The sequence below is a fragment of the Alternaria arborescens genome (genome assembly GCF_004154835.1).
Source record: "Alternaria arborescens strain FERA 675 chromosome Unknown contig_4, whole genome shotgun sequence".
Taxonomy (NCBI): domain Eukaryota; kingdom Fungi; phylum Ascomycota; class Dothideomycetes; order Pleosporales; family Pleosporaceae; genus Alternaria; species Alternaria arborescens.
In genome coordinates this window covers 462,535-478,822 of record NW_021167859.1, presented here as the reverse complement: position 1 = coordinate 478,822, position 16,288 = coordinate 462,535, and the positions used below count along the sequence as shown (strand labels likewise).

The 16,288-nt window shown below is 51.9% G+C and overlaps 7 protein-coding genes across 7 annotated transcripts; 3 read left to right on the top strand and 4 right to left on the bottom strand.

Moving 5' to 3' along the window:
* Positions 1-952: 952 nt before the first annotated feature.
* On the bottom strand, positions 953-2,714 carry AA0111_g2249 (putative quinate permease; the record flags this gene model as incomplete). Its single annotated transcript, XM_028647999.1, has 4 exons — positions 953-1,594; positions 1,648-2,127; positions 2,179-2,540; positions 2,591-2,714. The coding sequence occupies 4 exons, from the start codon at positions 2,712-2,714 to the stop codon at positions 953-955; spliced, it is 1,608 nt and encodes a 535-aa protein (XP_028509859.1).
* Positions 2,715-3,762: 1,048 nt separating this feature from the next.
* AA0111_g2248 (putative 2-hydroxyacid dehydrogenase) lies at positions 3,763-4,867 on the bottom strand (the record flags this gene model as incomplete). Its single annotated transcript, XM_028647998.1, has 3 exons — positions 3,763-3,864; positions 3,918-4,399; positions 4,447-4,867. The coding sequence occupies 3 exons, from the start codon at positions 4,865-4,867 to the stop codon at positions 3,763-3,765; spliced, it is 1,005 nt and encodes a 334-aa protein (XP_028509858.1).
* A 927-nt stretch (positions 4,868-5,794) lies between these two features.
* Positions 5,795-7,019, top strand: AA0111_g2247 (hypothetical protein; the record flags this gene model as incomplete). Its single annotated transcript, XM_028647997.1, has 4 exons — positions 5,795-5,824; positions 5,916-6,351; positions 6,418-6,444; positions 6,505-7,019. 4 exons carry the CDS (start codon positions 5,795-5,797, stop codon positions 7,017-7,019), a joined length of 1,008 nt encoding a protein of 335 aa, XP_028509803.1.
* Positions 7,020-7,330: 311 nt separating this feature from the next.
* On the bottom strand, positions 7,331-10,342 carry AA0111_g2246 (hypothetical protein; the record flags this gene model as incomplete). The annotated part of the gene is made up of 5 exons (XM_028647996.1): positions 7,331-7,944; positions 7,996-8,759; positions 8,920-8,969; positions 9,017-9,913; positions 10,202-10,342. 5 exons carry the CDS (start codon positions 10,340-10,342, stop codon positions 7,331-7,333), a joined length of 2,466 nt encoding a protein of 821 aa, XP_028509802.1.
* A 945-nt stretch (positions 10,343-11,287) lies between these two features.
* Positions 11,288-12,061, top strand: AA0111_g2245 (hypothetical protein; the record flags this gene model as incomplete). The annotated part of the gene is made up of 1 exon (XM_028647995.1): positions 11,288-12,061. The coding sequence occupies one exon, from the start codon at positions 11,288-11,290 to the stop codon at positions 12,059-12,061; it is 774 nt and encodes a 257-aa protein (XP_028509804.1).
* Positions 12,062-12,207: 146 nt separating this feature from the next.
* Positions 12,208-13,133, bottom strand: AA0111_g2244 (hypothetical protein; the record flags this gene model as incomplete). Its single annotated transcript, XM_028647994.1, has 4 exons — positions 12,208-12,300; positions 12,356-12,405; positions 12,459-12,944; positions 13,001-13,133. 4 exons carry the CDS (start codon positions 13,131-13,133, stop codon positions 12,208-12,210), a joined length of 762 nt encoding a protein of 253 aa, XP_028509860.1.
* Positions 13,134-14,101: 968 nt separating this feature from the next.
* On the top strand, positions 14,102-16,252 carry AA0111_g2243 (hypothetical protein; the record flags this gene model as incomplete). Its single annotated transcript, XM_028647993.1, has 1 exon — positions 14,102-16,252. The coding sequence occupies one exon, from the start codon at positions 14,102-14,104 to the stop codon at positions 16,250-16,252; it is 2,151 nt and encodes a 716-aa protein (XP_028509871.1).
* Between the last annotated feature and the right edge of the window lie 36 nt (positions 16,253-16,288).

The following is a 16,288-nucleotide window of genomic DNA, read 5'->3' as shown; positions in this document are numbered from 1 at the left end:
GTGTGCCCAGCAGGATACTATGGACTGTGTGGTGGGGACCGCGAGGCAGCGAATGAGGCGGACAAGTGCGGTGGGGAGGAGCAACGGCCGACGGGGCAGCAGATGTTGGAGCGTCGATGGGGTGCAGCGCTGGACTCGAGATGGACAGTAAGGATAGACAGCGAGGAGGGTGAGGATTCGGTCGGGTACAGGGCGTGCGCATCAAGCCGCCCACCTGGTTTCGAGGTTACGTGGAGAGAGTCAGATTGCACTATGTCATCGCCCTCGCTTGGACCCGCGCAACCCTGCAGCATGCAGCCACTCAGCAGAAGCCCTGGCTCGTGGCTCAGAAACAGGGTCCGCTTGCTGCTCTGCATTTTTTGGCTTTTTCGCTAGTCGCACGAGAGATTTACTAGCAACAGCTAAAACCGGTCCTAGCTATATGCAACTCTCTGCATGGCTCCGAGCAGTTACCACGTTCCCACACTCACGCTTCACTCTGCTGCCACTTGCACGTCAGCACGTTGGTATCCGCACGCACACTCCGACCTGTCAATAACGTCGCCCCGCTGCCTAGCATTCTCTCTAGCTGCTACAGACGCCTTCCGCCGCCCAACTGACCCCGCTTAGGCAGGATAGCCCTGTGCTACCCAACTTGACCGCCAGGACTGCCCATGGCCTCGTGACTCGTCCGGTGCGACTGCCCTGGGCGGGCCGACTCAAGCAACCCGTTCCGTTCACGATCTTCGCTGTATGAACACGTCGTACAGATCCTGATACGCACTGTAGTTTGATCGTTGCCATTGATTGGTCTGGAAACATGGCATAGGCACGGAGCCGTCACATCATGACTTCGGCATTTCTCAGCTACCGAAACACTTCTCGCGGTACTAATCCGCCAGACGCGCCGCAACGTAAGCTCTGAACATTGGCCACCTGTTGCTTTTTGCCTTCGCCTCCTCTCTCCGATGCTCTACACATCCTCGATCTGCTCCACCCTCGCAGCCTTGCCAACGCCGCTTTTGGTCGAGTCGGCATCGTCCGTCGCGTGATGATGTCTGAGCTGCTTCGCTCGCGACTTGCTTGGGATGGTATCCTGAATACAACCCCTGATAATGCTGCCCTCGAACAACTCTCCCACAGACTCCAACCGCACCCCCTTGGTTTCAGGCACACAGAACACCGTCCAGATACCCATGACGATGCATAGCGACCCGAACAGAAGAAACGTTCCGTACGTAATATTGTCCAGCATCAAGGGCGTAATCTTTGCGATTACAAAGTTAAAGAGCCATTGCGTCATTAGCGAGCCCGCCATGAGCAGAGACCGCACGTGGTTGGGACTGCACTCGGACGCCAGCACAAACGGGATCGGGCCCCAGCCGAATGAATAGAAGACAACAAAGAGATAGACGCAGATGATGGCAAAGATTGCGTTGCCATCAAGTTCGCCTGTGGGTGGGTGGACTGCTTGGTTGACACCAATGTAGTACATCGCAAACGCTTGGCCAATCGATCCGAGGATCAACGACCATTTGCGTCCCAGCTGCTCAGTAAATGCCATCAGGCCAATCGCTGTCACGACGATCTTGACGATACCATAAATTCCAGTTGCCTAGTTGCAGGTTAGCTCGTGATGCATGCATGCACTCTTTACACTCTACTTACGAATAGTCCGGACGAGGGACCAGTAAGACCAATTTGCTTGAAGATCTGAGGAGCATAGTAGTTGATCGAGTTTGTTCCCGTCCACTGTTGCCAGAACATGAGGATGACAACAAAGCTCGAGCGGTACAGCATCTTCTTGTTCGAGCAGGCAGCCTTGAGTTGAGCAACCATCGGCATCTTCTCGTGACCGTTGAAGTCTGCGATAATTTCATCCAACTCCTGTGTTACCTCTGGGTCTTCGACGCTCTTGCCGCGGACATGAGCCAGAGCTTTAGCGGCTTGGCTTAGCTTGTTTTTCTCTACAAGCCAGCGCGGAGACTCGTTCATGAAGAGCATGCCTACAAGCAGGAAAGCGCCAGGGAGCATCTGCAGGGCAAATGGCACGCGCCATTTAGTCGAGTCCGTAGGGCTAGTTATGTCGAGGGAGATGCCGTAGTTGACGAAAAAGGACAGACATATACCAGTCACGTTGAAAAGTTGCTGCTCCACGTCAGTCGACTGATGCAATCAAGCGGTGTAGACAACACATACCATGCACCCAATGCAGCGTCCTCGGATCGCCCTGGGCGCGTTTTCTCCAATGTACGTGGGGACGACGGCTGAAATCAAGCCAACGCCGAAACCGCCAATCACACGTCCAACGTAGAGCTGGGCAAGGCTTGTTGTACCAATCCCGCACAGGGTCTGAATCAGAGATCCAATGATGAAAATGATATCCGCTGCGATGAGCGCCCATTTACGACCAAAGGTGTCGGAAACGTAGAAACTGGCCATGGCGCCGAAGAAACATCCTGCCTGGAGCACAGAAACGATGTTTCCCTGTAGATTGGCAAAGTTTTTGCTATCCTTGTCGAGGTTGAATGAGTGCTGGAATGCATCCATTGTCAAGACACCTGCAATGCGGTTAGCGACGGTCAGTTCATATGCACGTGCAACAACACACCTCCGATGAGACCTGTGTCCCAACCAAACAGCATTCCACCAAAAGATGCCACAGCGGTGAGCAGGTAGGCTCGACGATACGTCTTGATGTCGGCCCACACCTCGGACATGTTGAGCTTCGCCATGATGGCAACGTGGATCAGATGTCGCAGAGAAGATGCACAGGCGAATGCGATGTGATGCGACACGACGAACGTTCAAAGTCGGTGATGTCGATCAACCAAACACTGCGGCAAACATCCGAATATATATCGTCAGTTTATCCTACCTTGCAGAGCCTAGTTAGCGAACCCCGACCAAAACCCGCTGGCAAAAGGCGACCAGTTGCCTTGGCGGTCGGCATAGTGCAACGCGACGTCGGGGATATGACGTGGGGATTCGTTCGTGGGGACTCCAGACGTGCCAGTTACAGGCGGAGAGCCCCATAGCTAGTGGGTCGGCATAGCGGATGGTAATTATCCCTCCATTCAAACGCCGTCGCCGTTATTGTGTTGAGACTTTTGTGTGCTTCCTTCGTCTGCAGTATCTATGGAGACGAGTCAAAGGTTTGCATGGCCAAGAAATAGAATGAATCGCTGGCTGTACAGTGCGGATGCAGCGTCTGCAGGAGTGTGTGTGTGAGATGGATGCCCAGGGGGCGAAGATGCCGGGTGGCAGGCTAGGCACTTGCTTAGCGCTCCTTGTGCATCAGCTTATTTTGTGCATGTGAACACCACAACAGCAGCCGGCATCGTCTTGGATATGCGACGCACTGCAATGCAAAGACCGACTCGACCTTCAACTCATCCTTTTTGCCCTGTTCTCCACATTCCGTTCAAAGACCGACCCCAGATTCTTCACCTCCGCATCTTGCCTCCGCACGGGAGCTAGGCGATTGGAATTGCGATGGGCTTCTCATTGGCCTAGCGACCAAGTATCCATATGCCGAAGCCAGCTCGTCAGCTCCGACACTACTTGCCGTGGTCTCCACAAGCCGACATACGATCGTTAGAACAATTATAAAAGCGGTATTAGTAGCACTCTAGACGGTCGCGAAAAGATCACTCAAGTGCAACAAAATAGACCCATGGGGTGATAGGCAGGCTACAGGCGTGCTGATATTGTTATTCTCTTCGTTACTCGTGTTGAAATACAAGTGTCTCTAATCGTGAAATAGGATCCGTCAATCACCAACTATAGGTTCGCTTTGCTCTTCTGTTCAGGTACTTGCGTCAACAGCTTGTCGCTCTTGATAGCCGACTTCAAGTTGTCCAAAACCAGTATCTCCATGTCGCGCTGGGAATAGTTAGCTTTTACTCACTCTCACTTCACTCGACAGAGCGGCTTACCTGTGTTTCGTATGTAGCCGTTCCAACATGAGGCAGCAATACCGCATTCTCGCATTCCAGTAGCCCTGGATGGATCTTTGGCTCCTCCTCAAACACATCCAGCCCACATGTCCAGACCTTGCCGCTCTTCAGCGCGTCGACCAGAGCTGCCTCATCAATCAATGCACCTCTTGCAGTGTTCACAATGATCACACCATCCTTCATCGCGTTGAATTGTTCCTTGCCAATGATGTGTGTGGTAGAAGGGTTGAGCGCCAAGTTCAGGCTGAGGACATCGGATGTCTTGAGTAGCTCATCAAAAGTCACGTACTTTGCACCGTTCTCTTCGCTCGCCGGTAGCTGGTGACGGTTGTGGTATTGTATCTTCATGCCGAATGCTTTTGCGCGATGTGCGACTGCTGAGCCAATGCCACCCATGCCTAGGATACCGAGTGTCTTGTTCTTGGGGTCGTGACCGAGGGAGAAGTTGCCGCGCCACTTGCCTGCCAGGAGCGTCAGTTTTGATTCAATGAATGGTAAGCTTACAAACCATTGTTTACTGCCATGTAGGACTGCTTGATGTTTCGGAGCGCGCCCAGCATGAGCCAGATGGCAACATCTGCAGTCGCGTCGTTAACCGCTATCGGTGTGCTTGATACCGAGATTCCTCTCTCTGTGCAGGCCGCGACGTCGATGTTGTTGTATCCCGCGCCGTTGTGGCAGACATACTTCAAACTCTTAGGCAGAGCGTCAAGCAACTCCGCGTTGAAGTCTCCGGTAATTGGATTCGAGTCGTTGCTTCGGTAAAGGGCGTATACACCGTCGAATTCACCACTCTTGCACTTTGAGAGGAAGTCTTCGCGGTTGCCATCGGGGTACTCGTGCAGCTTCGAGGCTACCTCTGAACATTGCTGCCATTCTTTCTGGGCATGTGACAATTTGCCGATGAGAAGTGCTGCTCGTTGCGACATGGTAAATGTATGTTTGTGAGAGTGGTGACGATGTAATCGAATACTTTGAGAGGATGGAGGGGTCAAGGAGAAGGAGTGGCCGGGTAATGTTGTCTTGAGCGCAGCGGCATTTGGTAACCTTTTATTGCGCGCTGCCCAGATCCACTGCCCCGACCGGTCTATTTCGGACCGAGCTTTGTACTATGGAGATTTCAAGCGTGGTAATTTACCTCGCTCAATTGACAGCATGGCAGTTTGCTATTTCAAGGCGTTTAAGAACTGTGCTAATACAAACATCATGCGTCGCGATGATGCAACCCCACCATCGCGGCCTCAGCTGCCCCGCCATCGTCATTTCCCAGGTTAAATAAACGCTCCCAATCACCAAACACTGTCAGCTAAACAGAACTACATCCAGAGCACATACAGGGTCTACTCTTTCCCCCCGGAATCACATGTTGTTTTCGTAGGCTCGTTCAGCTTTGCAGGTCGGAAAGGAGCCCGAACCCGTATCTTCGGCATCTGACGCCCAAGACCATATCAAAGTTCAAACGCCGACAAATCACGTGAGCGCGCTAACCTCGAACTCACCGACCATGACCGAAGGATGTAAGCGTCGTCTCGGCGCATCGGCGATCCATCATCTCCCGAGCCGAAACAGATGCAGCTTCCAGACTCACACCGAAGGCCTTCCAGTACGTTAGGCAGCAAGGCAGGCATGGACATGCGCTGCCTACTTCAGCCTGGCTGCAAGCGAGGAGCAGAAACTCACAAAATAGGAGATGCGTGTATGCGTGGAACTCTGTTGGAGCGCCTAATGGGCGAGCACTTCAATCCTCAGTGAGCATATAAGCTCACCTCGTTCCATGATAATGTAGTATTCAAGTTCATTGGTAGTAATTCATATCTTACACCCGGAAAACACTCATCAAAAACGGAACATTGAACATGGAGCTCAAGCACGTAGCAATTCTCGGGGTATGTCTACTTACCTATCTGAACTATCCTTCATCCCAGTATACCCAGACGACATGCGAGCCTTTCAAAGTTAACGTTAGCGCAAACACAGGCAGGAGGAAACGTGGGCAACACCATTATCACCGAACTCCTCAAAGACGGAGCCCGATTCACTATCACAGCCATCACGCGCTCAACATCGTCTTACACATCACCTTCTACGGCCATCACCCACCGCGCTGTAGATTACACCTCCTTCTCCTCTCTACAAGCCGCGTTTCAGGGTCAAGACGCAGTAGTGAACTGCGTCACAGGCGGTGCTACGCACTACGAACCATCCAAGCTCATCATCGACGCTGCGGTTGCTGCAGGCGTCAAATTCTTCTTCGCCAATGAATTTGTTGGGGATATCACACGCAAGGAGTTTACAAGACTGCCGGAAGCTTTTGTAGGCTCCAAGTGCAGGATCCGGGAGTATCTAGAGGAATTGGGGAGGGAAAAGAAGATGGCTTGGTCCAGCTTGAATGGAGGGCCGTTTTTCGATATGTGTAGGTTTTCCTCTGGGCATAGAGGCCTTGCTTTTTGTAAGAACAATACTAACCTAATTACTACAGGGCTNATGAAGGGACCCGCAGGCTTCGGTAAGCCATCCTATTCATCTATCTAACTCACTGGTCCAATCAACTCACCTTCCGTACCAGACATACCCAACCACCACGCTCGTATCTACGGTACTGGAAATGAACCCTTATACTGGACCCCTCTTTCAACAATCGGCCTCGCAGCTGGCAACATGCTCCGCAACCCTCTTGCTATCGCCAACCAGCCCATTCTCATCTGTCCCTTCCCCCACCTCACGCAAAATATGCTGCTGCCCACCCTGGAAAAGCTTCTTGATACGTCATTCAGCGTTGAACGTGTTGACGTGGAAAAGATTCACCGACATGCATTAGTCGTGCTGGAGAAGTGGAAGGAAGGTGGTGAGCAAGAAGAGGGAAAAGCGCAAATGGGCAAAGCAATGAAGGGATTAGCGATATCTAACCAGTTCTACGGAGGCGAGGACAATGTGAAGCATCTTGGCCAGGCTGTTCAGAATGAGATTGTTGGTGTAAAAACCATGCAGGTGGAGGATGCAGTGAGGGATGCGTTGGAGCAATATGGGAAAGAGTGCCAAGTTGTCCAGGGTATGCTCAATGTGGAGGCTTGCGACATTTAAACTGTACACTGCTATCATCATGCCGTTTAGGCTTGTGATATCACCAGCGTTTCTGTGCTAGAGACGGAGACAACAAAGTGGGATAATATCGATAAGGATTAGAAGGAAAAACAAATCTCGTAGAGAAAGCTTTCGCATACTATGTTGTATACGTTTTCATGTTTTACAAGCGTACAGTGAGACTGCTAGTGCTGATTGATCAGCAATGCCGCCATCTATCTATTCATCGCTTGGGATGACCGCTATCAAGCGGCCCATGTCGGTATCTCTTTTATACTATGCTTCTGTACGTACGCAACGTACAACTCCAATTAGCTACCACCGTACCCTTGATAACCGCCTTGATCCCCGCTCGGGCCTCGCTGCTGCCCCGGATCGGGATCCTCAAACGCCGCCGGGTCCCATTCCCATTGATCGAAAGTCGCCTCGTAAGGATTTCCATAGAACATATTGAGTGGCTGATCGAAATCCATTAGCTCAGCGTTAGGATCGTTCAGGTATTCACTTCCGGAGATATTGTTGGAATAGAAGTTGCCTGTGTTGGATTGCGAGTAAAAGTCGTTGCTATTGAATGCATCAGTGGTTGGCCATACGACACCCGACTGTTGCAATGCAAGAGGTTGACTGTACGACTGATATTGCTGCTGCAACTCCAGGGTCGTGTCTTGTGCCTGGCGTTGTTGTTGATGCTGATCAGTTGGCTGTGGCTGAGGTAGTTGCCGACGGGCCGCTTCTTGATTGCTCTGCTTATTCAATACTCTAGCCACAACGTTGTATGCGCTCTCGCTAATTGCATCGACCGATTTCATCGCACTCAGCCATCGTATAAGCTTGTCGACGCAGGATGTGACATGTGATTTTTCGACTGTCAAGTGGATACCGTCCAGCGACAGCTCAAGAAGTAGAACCGTAAGGGCTTGCATGACTACGCATGGTGATTAGCCATGTCGATGACTTTAAGATCGGACGGACTTACTCATATGGACAGCACACCACCACGGACCGTTCTCATAATACCATGCAGGGTTTGGGCGATCTGGCAACGTGGAGGTAATATCCAGGGCTGCGCCTATGCAGGCCTCCGCAGTTTTCTGGTTGAATCGAATCGACTCTTCGCTCTGCCCCTTTATGCGCAAATCCAGCCGACACAGACAGGGCCGAGTGATGCAGATCTTAGCGCTGTGGTAGTATAGATAAAGTAGCAGCTGCTCTCGATTCAGATCGTGCCCTGTCGCACCGGCAGTTGCTGCAGCTGGACCTCGAGATAGGGAATGCAAAGCCCAGGTTTCCAATTCGTCAGATAGCGAAGCAATCTCCTTCTGCGCAGCCTTCCAAGACTTGGCAGACTTCTGCGCGGAGTACAGACCAGACAGAATTTTGTCCATAAGAATGTCGAGCCTAACGTAGGCTACATCGAATGGATCCACACTTCCATCGGGTGTGGTCCCACTGGCAGAAGATTCGGAGACCCGACTTACTACAGAAGACATCGCATTTTTACGTAATGGTGTCTCCATTTCAGTTCCTTTCGCGCCCGGTGGCGGTACTGTACAGTCTATGGCACTTACAGCGCGAGGACGTCCTGTTATTGAAGTAAGGACACATTCAATGGAGTAAAGCGACCACCAAATCTGGGCTAGCGCCTTCCTCCTCTTAGGAGACATGGAAGGATCCTCGTGTCTAAGGTGCAGACCTGCAGCTTGTGCATGGCGGATGGCGATACCGATCATGTACCAAGCCCTGTAACCTCATTGTCAGCACGCGCACATGTCGCATAGTTGACTGGGCTTTTATGCGCACCCTAAAGGTATTCGCTGTATGTTACGTCGTCGTTTGTTATTACAAAACAGGTCGAATACCTTGAGGGTGAGTTTCGCTGTGTGGTCGTAGTGAGACGTACCTGCTGACATGTCCAATCGTCAGATAGTACAGAGAGAGAAGCCCGAACGCCTGGACTGACATCAGAGTTATTCGTTATGATTCCAAAAGGAGCCTACCTGTATCATTGTCTGATCTGGTTGTGCGACTAATGTGTTGAGAGACTGTAGCTGCAAAAGATGTACTGCTCTCCACATATACACTAAATGGTCGTGGTCGTCGGCCCGCCACTCTGCACCGATAAGATGTGAGTAGCGTGCACCGATGGCGAAAACGAGGTTCATAACAGCTTTCCACTTTGGACATACCACCAATGTAGCACTACTTTGATCTCTCGTGAAAAACGCGCGTAGCTGATGTTCGAAAATGTCACCTAGGATTGGGAATGGGCTATGTACGACCGCTTTATAGTACTCGAAAAGACGATTGGCCGTATCAGCAAAGGGTATGACATGTGGGTCACCAATATCGATGTCGATGTTGGATTTGTCAAGATAGAAGTAGTAGCCGAGGAATTGATCGTTGTCGGGGGATTGCCGGTTGTCGCCGTGCTGCTGACGCCCACGAAGTGCTTTAGCACGCTGATTGAAAGCGTCTCCCTCGGCCCCAGGCGGCCCATATGGCAAATCAGAGGACTCGCGTTCAGGATGTTCAATCTTGGTTTCAAGGGCTCGGAGCCATTGGACTTGCGAGTTGCGCCCCATGTAGCCCGTGTTGTCTGCGTCTTCGGTGCGCAAAATGTCCTCTTGGACAAAATCTAGGTCTTCGTTGGAGCCGACAGAAGCGGAGACGTGAGCTTCTCCGCCCTCTGCAGAGGTGGTACTTCGAGCGTCGTCATTGGCATGAGATGATGAAGCTCTCCTTGCCCGCTTACCACGTGATAGCGCAGGAGTCGGTGGAGGAGGAGGCGTGTCATCTTCGAAGGATGCCAATGTTTCCTCAACCTTTTTCTGGCTCGCCTCGTCGAGCTGGCTGCTGAGATCGAGCAAGAGCTCGGTCAATGCGTGCGATTTACGCTGCGCTCTTTTACTTGTCAGACAAAAAGGTAGAGCAGATAGGCAATGACATGGACAGACCCTTTGAGGCGGTCCTTGCGCTCTAGATCATAATGACAGCTATGGTGGTGCTTGTCACAATTGTCACAACGCGGACGAGCACCAGAGCATTTGATCTCTGGGTGTGGTCAGCAAGCCGGAGCTGAGCGAGATGTAGACAAGAGTTCAGGCCCACTTCGTTTGCGACACTGAGTGCACTAGCGGAAATCAGTCCTGGCCCAATCGAAATAGTCAAAGGCTTTTACTTACGGCTTTGCTCACGACTTCGCTGCGGGCTCGAGGGGTTCGTGTAGACGGCGGGATCTGATAATTCTGGCCGGGTATTCTCGGGATAGCCACCTTTGGCTCCCGGGAGTTGGAGCCCTCGGGCGGATAGCGGCTGTGGTTCATTTCCTCTGCTTGCAGTTATGGTGTTGTGAGAGGAGATGGAGAGCACGTGCAAAACATCAACGTCGCGACCTGGCTCAGGTCGCGCACGGACACGGTATCAGCCTGATGGAACAAGAGAAGAACTAGGGAGATGTGTCGTGGTGACGGAACGGAGCATTGCAGTGCCAGACGTCTCTATGCGGCGACATATATGGGACTGCTGGGTAGTTTTCGGGTCGAGGAAGGCGCTGATTAGGTGCGGGCCTTTAGGCCGTGGGCTACCCAGCGGCAAGATGGCGACGTCATGTTGTGTACAAGTAGGCAGGCTCGTAGGCGAGAGAACACAACTCTCAGAGCGCTGGACCGCACCACATATAACAACAGATTGCAGAGCGCAAAGCCACTCGTGTCTGGCAGGCGAGCCACTGTCCATGGATTGGAACTTACCCCTCCTCAGTCCTCGCAGCCAGCGCGCGGCCTTTCTTCGGCGGCGTCCTGCCATGAGCCTGCAGCATATTGTGGGCACAGGAGCTTGCGAAGCTTGTCGCGGCCGCATCACAAAGGTAGGTAAGGCCGTTGCTGATCTTGCGCGAGCTACCTGATAAAACGTACTCGGACCTGCACATAATCTGACATGTCCAGTATTCGACCGAACGTCCCCAATGCTCAGAGTGTCAGAAGCGGCACACTCCATGCGACTACACTTAGCCTCCGGTCCGGCCCGTTGCTACCAGGCGCAGACACCATGGCCAGGTGTATTCTACGGACGCCAGCCGTGCACTCCAGCGCGTCTTTGCACACCTGCGCACCCAGCCCCGGCCTATCGCCCATGAGACACTTGGCCTACTTCGTCGCGGCACCGACGTGCATGCGGTTCTACGCTTCCTCGAGTATGGCAGCCTCCGCCTCCAGCTCATGCTGGTTCCGGATACGACTTACCAATTCACCCTGCCCTATCTTGCTGACATGATGCCACTGTTTGACAGCACAGACAACCCGTATCTGACCTCAAGGCTGTACAAGGCCCTGTCGCACGAGACTGCCCACCATAGCACCGAAACCCAAGAGCATACATACCACGCCATCTACCAGGTGCCCTATCCCGGCGCCCGCATGTATGATCCTCGAATGTCCCCAGAGTCCCTGAGGTCCTCCAGATGGACACCAATCAGTCATGACGACGTCTTTCTTACCCGCCTTCTCGAGGACTATTTCCTGTACGAGTATCCTCTCTGGCCCTGCTTCCACAAAGATCACCTCCTCGACGACATGGCCACTGGAGGAAATGATTACTGTTCACCGCTTCTTGTTGATGCCGGTTTCAATCCAGCACGGTTGTATGGCGCCTCCAAAGCGAGTCTTCAAACGCTTGTTCACATGTTTTACCACCGTCACGGCTTCGAAGCATATTATATCTTTCTACTTCCAATCCTTGTCCAGCTGGGCTTTGACTTGATAGAGCGCCTACGTACCCTGGAGGCGCAGCAAGAGCATTTTCCGCCCATAATGAAAGCCACCAGAGCCACACTCATACTGTGCGCTAAGGGCTTGCGCGACCAAGGCCGAAACTTTTTTCTATCCGAACTCGTGTTCCGCATCCTGCAAGATAACATGAACCCTGCTGATGTGAAGTTGCTCAAGGACTGGGCACGCATCAGGGGCGAACTGCAGTCTCAGAATAGCTGCATAGGCGTATCAACGATGTCTGCATATGCCGCGCAAGAGCCCAAATCTCTGTAGGAAAGGGTCTGAAGACTGGCTGCTTTCGGATGCGGATCCGGGGTCTGTCATGTACGTTGCAATCACAGGGTGTTGCAATCAAGCCATGTATGTAACGAAGGTTTGATTCAGCACTATTCTCGATTTTGCGGGCATCTCCCCTCCCCCTAATGGCTTTTCTTCTTCATTGCCAGCTTTCTTTCACGCTTGTCAGCGATTCGTTGAAATATGCTGCCATCGTATACTGCGCGAATATCCTCCTTGTCGTTGTTAGCTTCGAGAGTAAACCAATAGATGATCCGATGTGTTACATACTTTCATCATCCGACCGTCTTCAGGCCAAAGCGTGATATAGGTTGCAGTCCCTATCCAAGGTTAACATTCTCTCTCACGCCGCTCAAGAACGGACAAAGCTTACATTCGAAGATGAAGCCACACATTCCGATCGGATCATTGATATTCCTCTGCCCCTTCAATACATTGACCAAGTCTCCCACAGTCAAATAGTCTCGTCCATCGGCATATTTCATAAAAATTTCTTCGAACTTCGAAGGGATGAACCTTCCTTCGGCGTCGTACGTGCCCGTATCGCTGCCGTGTCTCGCTCTATGCACATTGTGCAAGAACAGACGGAAGAAAGGATCCGGAAGCCATCCTGAACACGTGGGATACGAAAAGTTGATATGGATGACCAAGACGGCGAAAGCCGAGAAGAAGAGCCCGCAGCCTAGGCGGTAGAAACCGACGAAAGTGTCTTGTGGCCAGAGAACACCATCATGATCTCGGTCGAAGAAGTCGCAGTGTTGTTGCAGGACTGTTTGATGCGAGTGCTTCTTTGCCCAGTCGTCTTGCGTGCTGCCTTCAGGCGATTCTTCTGACGGGGCGAGGTTTGCGCGCGCAACCGCTATTTGCAATTAGTACAACGGCGTAGTAGCAGTAGCGCAACACGCTTATTCGTACCTGCGTGTTGTAGACGAGAGTTTTTGCTGCTGATATATGGTTTCCTTTCTTCGGTGATGGGTACGTTGTGGATTGAGTAGACAGGTACCCTGTCGTCTTCCCCACATTCCGCATGTCCATTGACTTGGTCCATTTTTGCAATCATAACGGCAACTTTTTCGGTGGTAAATTAGGAAAGTTCTTAAGAGACAAAAGACAGCAAGATCAAAAGAAATGCCCTAGCTGTTCGCCCTTTTGCTGCCACGAAGACTGAGCCGCATGTTCCTATTGGATCAAGGGCTCACCATGACGTCAATGACTCTGGAAACGGTCTTGGTATGGCAGTGCAACATGTCAAAAGCGTTTCGCAGGATTGTGGGCTATGTTCAGGAACGTCAAGTCTTTACTGTCGCCAGTGTAATGTGTGTATCGTGGCAACGGGGGCACGCATGTGCGTACATGTCACTCGTTGTTTTGTGGCTATCCTTCGAGATGCAGTTCCGCGGCCAATCATTGGAATGCAACCCTGCTCCTCAACCGTGCCCTGGCTTGATCTTCAGGCACGAGTCAAATTTAGACCACTCGCAAATACCCTGCATACCTATGTGTACTGTCTGTTAGTTTTATTCCATGCTTTGTACACCAAGGCCATGCCAATACACAAGACGTCTAGGTTGGCCATCATGCTCAAAGCGCATCATCTTCCGTAGCTACTCTTCTAGCTGATATATAGTAGAAGAAGTAAATGATGCCTCACCTTGATGGGGTGGAAAACTCAATATGCTTGAGCGGTCCGCTTTAGACTTGAATTACTCAAAAGAAGCGGATGCCCATCTAAGGACGGTCAACCGCATGTGCTGCTTACATATACCTTGATGTGGTGAGGTTAATTTGATGGTTGAAAGGTCGCACCGTTGATTGACACAGGGAATCTGATTCGGCTAGCGCGATCTCGGGGATGAATGACGCGCATGCACGGGACCGCGGGAACACGCGCCTTCTAGATGTCGCGTCTGCATCGCATTCCTCTACTCAGGATGCAGCTCCACTAACGCGATACCGGGCTACACGTTGCCCTTGTCAAAGATTGCCTCATTCATCTGATGTGAGTCGTCATCCGCCATGTCGTCACCATCGCCCGACTTCCATTCGTCGCAATTCTCGATAACCTCGCCGCGTCGCATACCCAAGTCCGCGTTTACGTACAAGCAGCTGCACCAGCTCAAGACGTACAACTCCCAGACACCCCTCCGCGTCATCGCGCACGTCGACCTCGATGCCTTCTACGCGCAATGCGAAACCGTCCGCCTTGGCATCGATCCCTCCAAGCCCCTCGCAGTCCAGCAATGGCAGGGCCTCATAGCAATCAACTACCCCGCACGCGCATTTGGTTTAAGCCGACATGTCACTTCGACGGAAGCGTTGAAGCAATGCCCCGACCTAATACTACAACATGTCGCGACATGGAAGGAGGGCGACGAGAAATGGGCATACCATGAAAATAGCTTCAAGGACATGGCAACGCACAAGGTTAGCCTGGACCCGTATCGCATGGAGAGTCGCAAGATCTTGAAATGCATAAAGGATGCTTTACCAGAAAAGGAACAGCGCGTGGAGAAAGCAAGTATCGACGAGGTCTTCATGGATCTGAGTGCGCAAGTGTACACGATATTGCTGGAGAGATATCCTGAACTGAGAGGACCCCCACCATACGATGACTCGTCAGAACGACTGCCCAAAGTACCTACAACCGTCTTGGACTGGGCGGCTGACGCGCTTGTTGAGACAGGTGAAGAAGACGGAGAAGATAGGGATCCAGATTGGGATGACGTGTGCATGGTCATCGCATCCGAGATTGTACGAGATGTGAGGAAACAGATCAAAGAGACACTGGGTTATACGTGCTCTGGGGGAGTCGCAAGGAACAAGATGTTGTCAAAACTAGGTTCAGGGTACAAGAAACCGAATCAACAGACCGTTATCCGGAACCGCGCTATCGAGCACTTTCTTTCCGATATGAAGTTTACCAAAATCCGAATGCTAGGAGGTAAATTAGGAGATGAGGTCGTCGCAATGTTTGGTACGGATAAAGTCAAGGACCTTGTGCAACAGCCATTGGATCAATTGAAGAAGTTAGGTGATGACACAGGCAGTTGGATATACTCCATCATTAGAGGTGAAGATAATAGCGAGGTCAATCCGCGTACTCAGATCAAAAGCATGCTTTCGGCGAAATCCTTCAGACCCGCTATCAACTCGTTCGAGCAGGGTGTGAGGTGGCTGCGCATCTTCGTGGCCGACATATTCTCACGATGCGTAGAAGAGGGTGTGCTAGAGAACAAGAGAAGACCCAAGAGCATCAACCTGCACCACCGCCAAGGTGCGCAAACGCGAAGTCGACAAGCACCGATACCCCAGGGCAAACCATTATCAGAAACCATACTGTTCGATCTCGCCAAAAATCTATTGGCTCAAGTAGTCGTTGATGGGAGAGCCTGGCCATGTGCTAATCTCTCCTTGAGCGTCGGAGGCTTCGAAGATGGTATCACGAACAATAAAGGCATCGGTGGTTTTCTAGTCCGAGGTGAGGAAGCAAAGGCCATGATGTCGACTGGTAGAGCTATGACTGGTGGAGGCGAACCACCAGCAAAGCGAAGAAGGACAAAAGGAAACATTGCCAACTTCTTCGGCCCAAGGGACGAGAAGAAAAAAGATTTCGATGAAGCGAGGGCAGTACTGTGGAAAGCACATAGCGAGTCCACTCGAGATGAAAGTGGGGACGAGGCAGAAGAGACAGGAGAAGATCACGATCCATTCCGCGCCCAACAAAGTCATGAATTAGACCGACCTTCAACACCAACGCTGGAGCGCCAAAGCTCGGATACGGATCTTTATGCCCCAGGAACACCGCCCTCGGCCCAACCCCAGCCTGCTTCCCCCTCTCCACCACCACCACCACAGAACCACGACCCGGTAACACCAGTCCCTCGTTCCAGACCTATAGCCCAGCAAAAATCTATTGACACATATTTCTGTTCTCGTTGTAACCTCCACCTTCCGCCGGCGGACAAGCCCGAACACGAAGACTACCACTTTGCGCTCGATCTGTCAAAGGAGATGCGGCATGAAGAGAGAAACCCCCCTACGCTCTCTGCAAGAAAAGGTGTGGGCGGGTCGAAGCCTTCCAGAGGGCGGGGACGACCACCGGCAAGTGGAAGAGGAGAAGCGGTTGAGAAGGGGCAGGCGAAGCTAGCTTTTGGGAAAGGAAGTTGATAGTTGGGAGTGGTTACGATACGTCAACGTTTATGA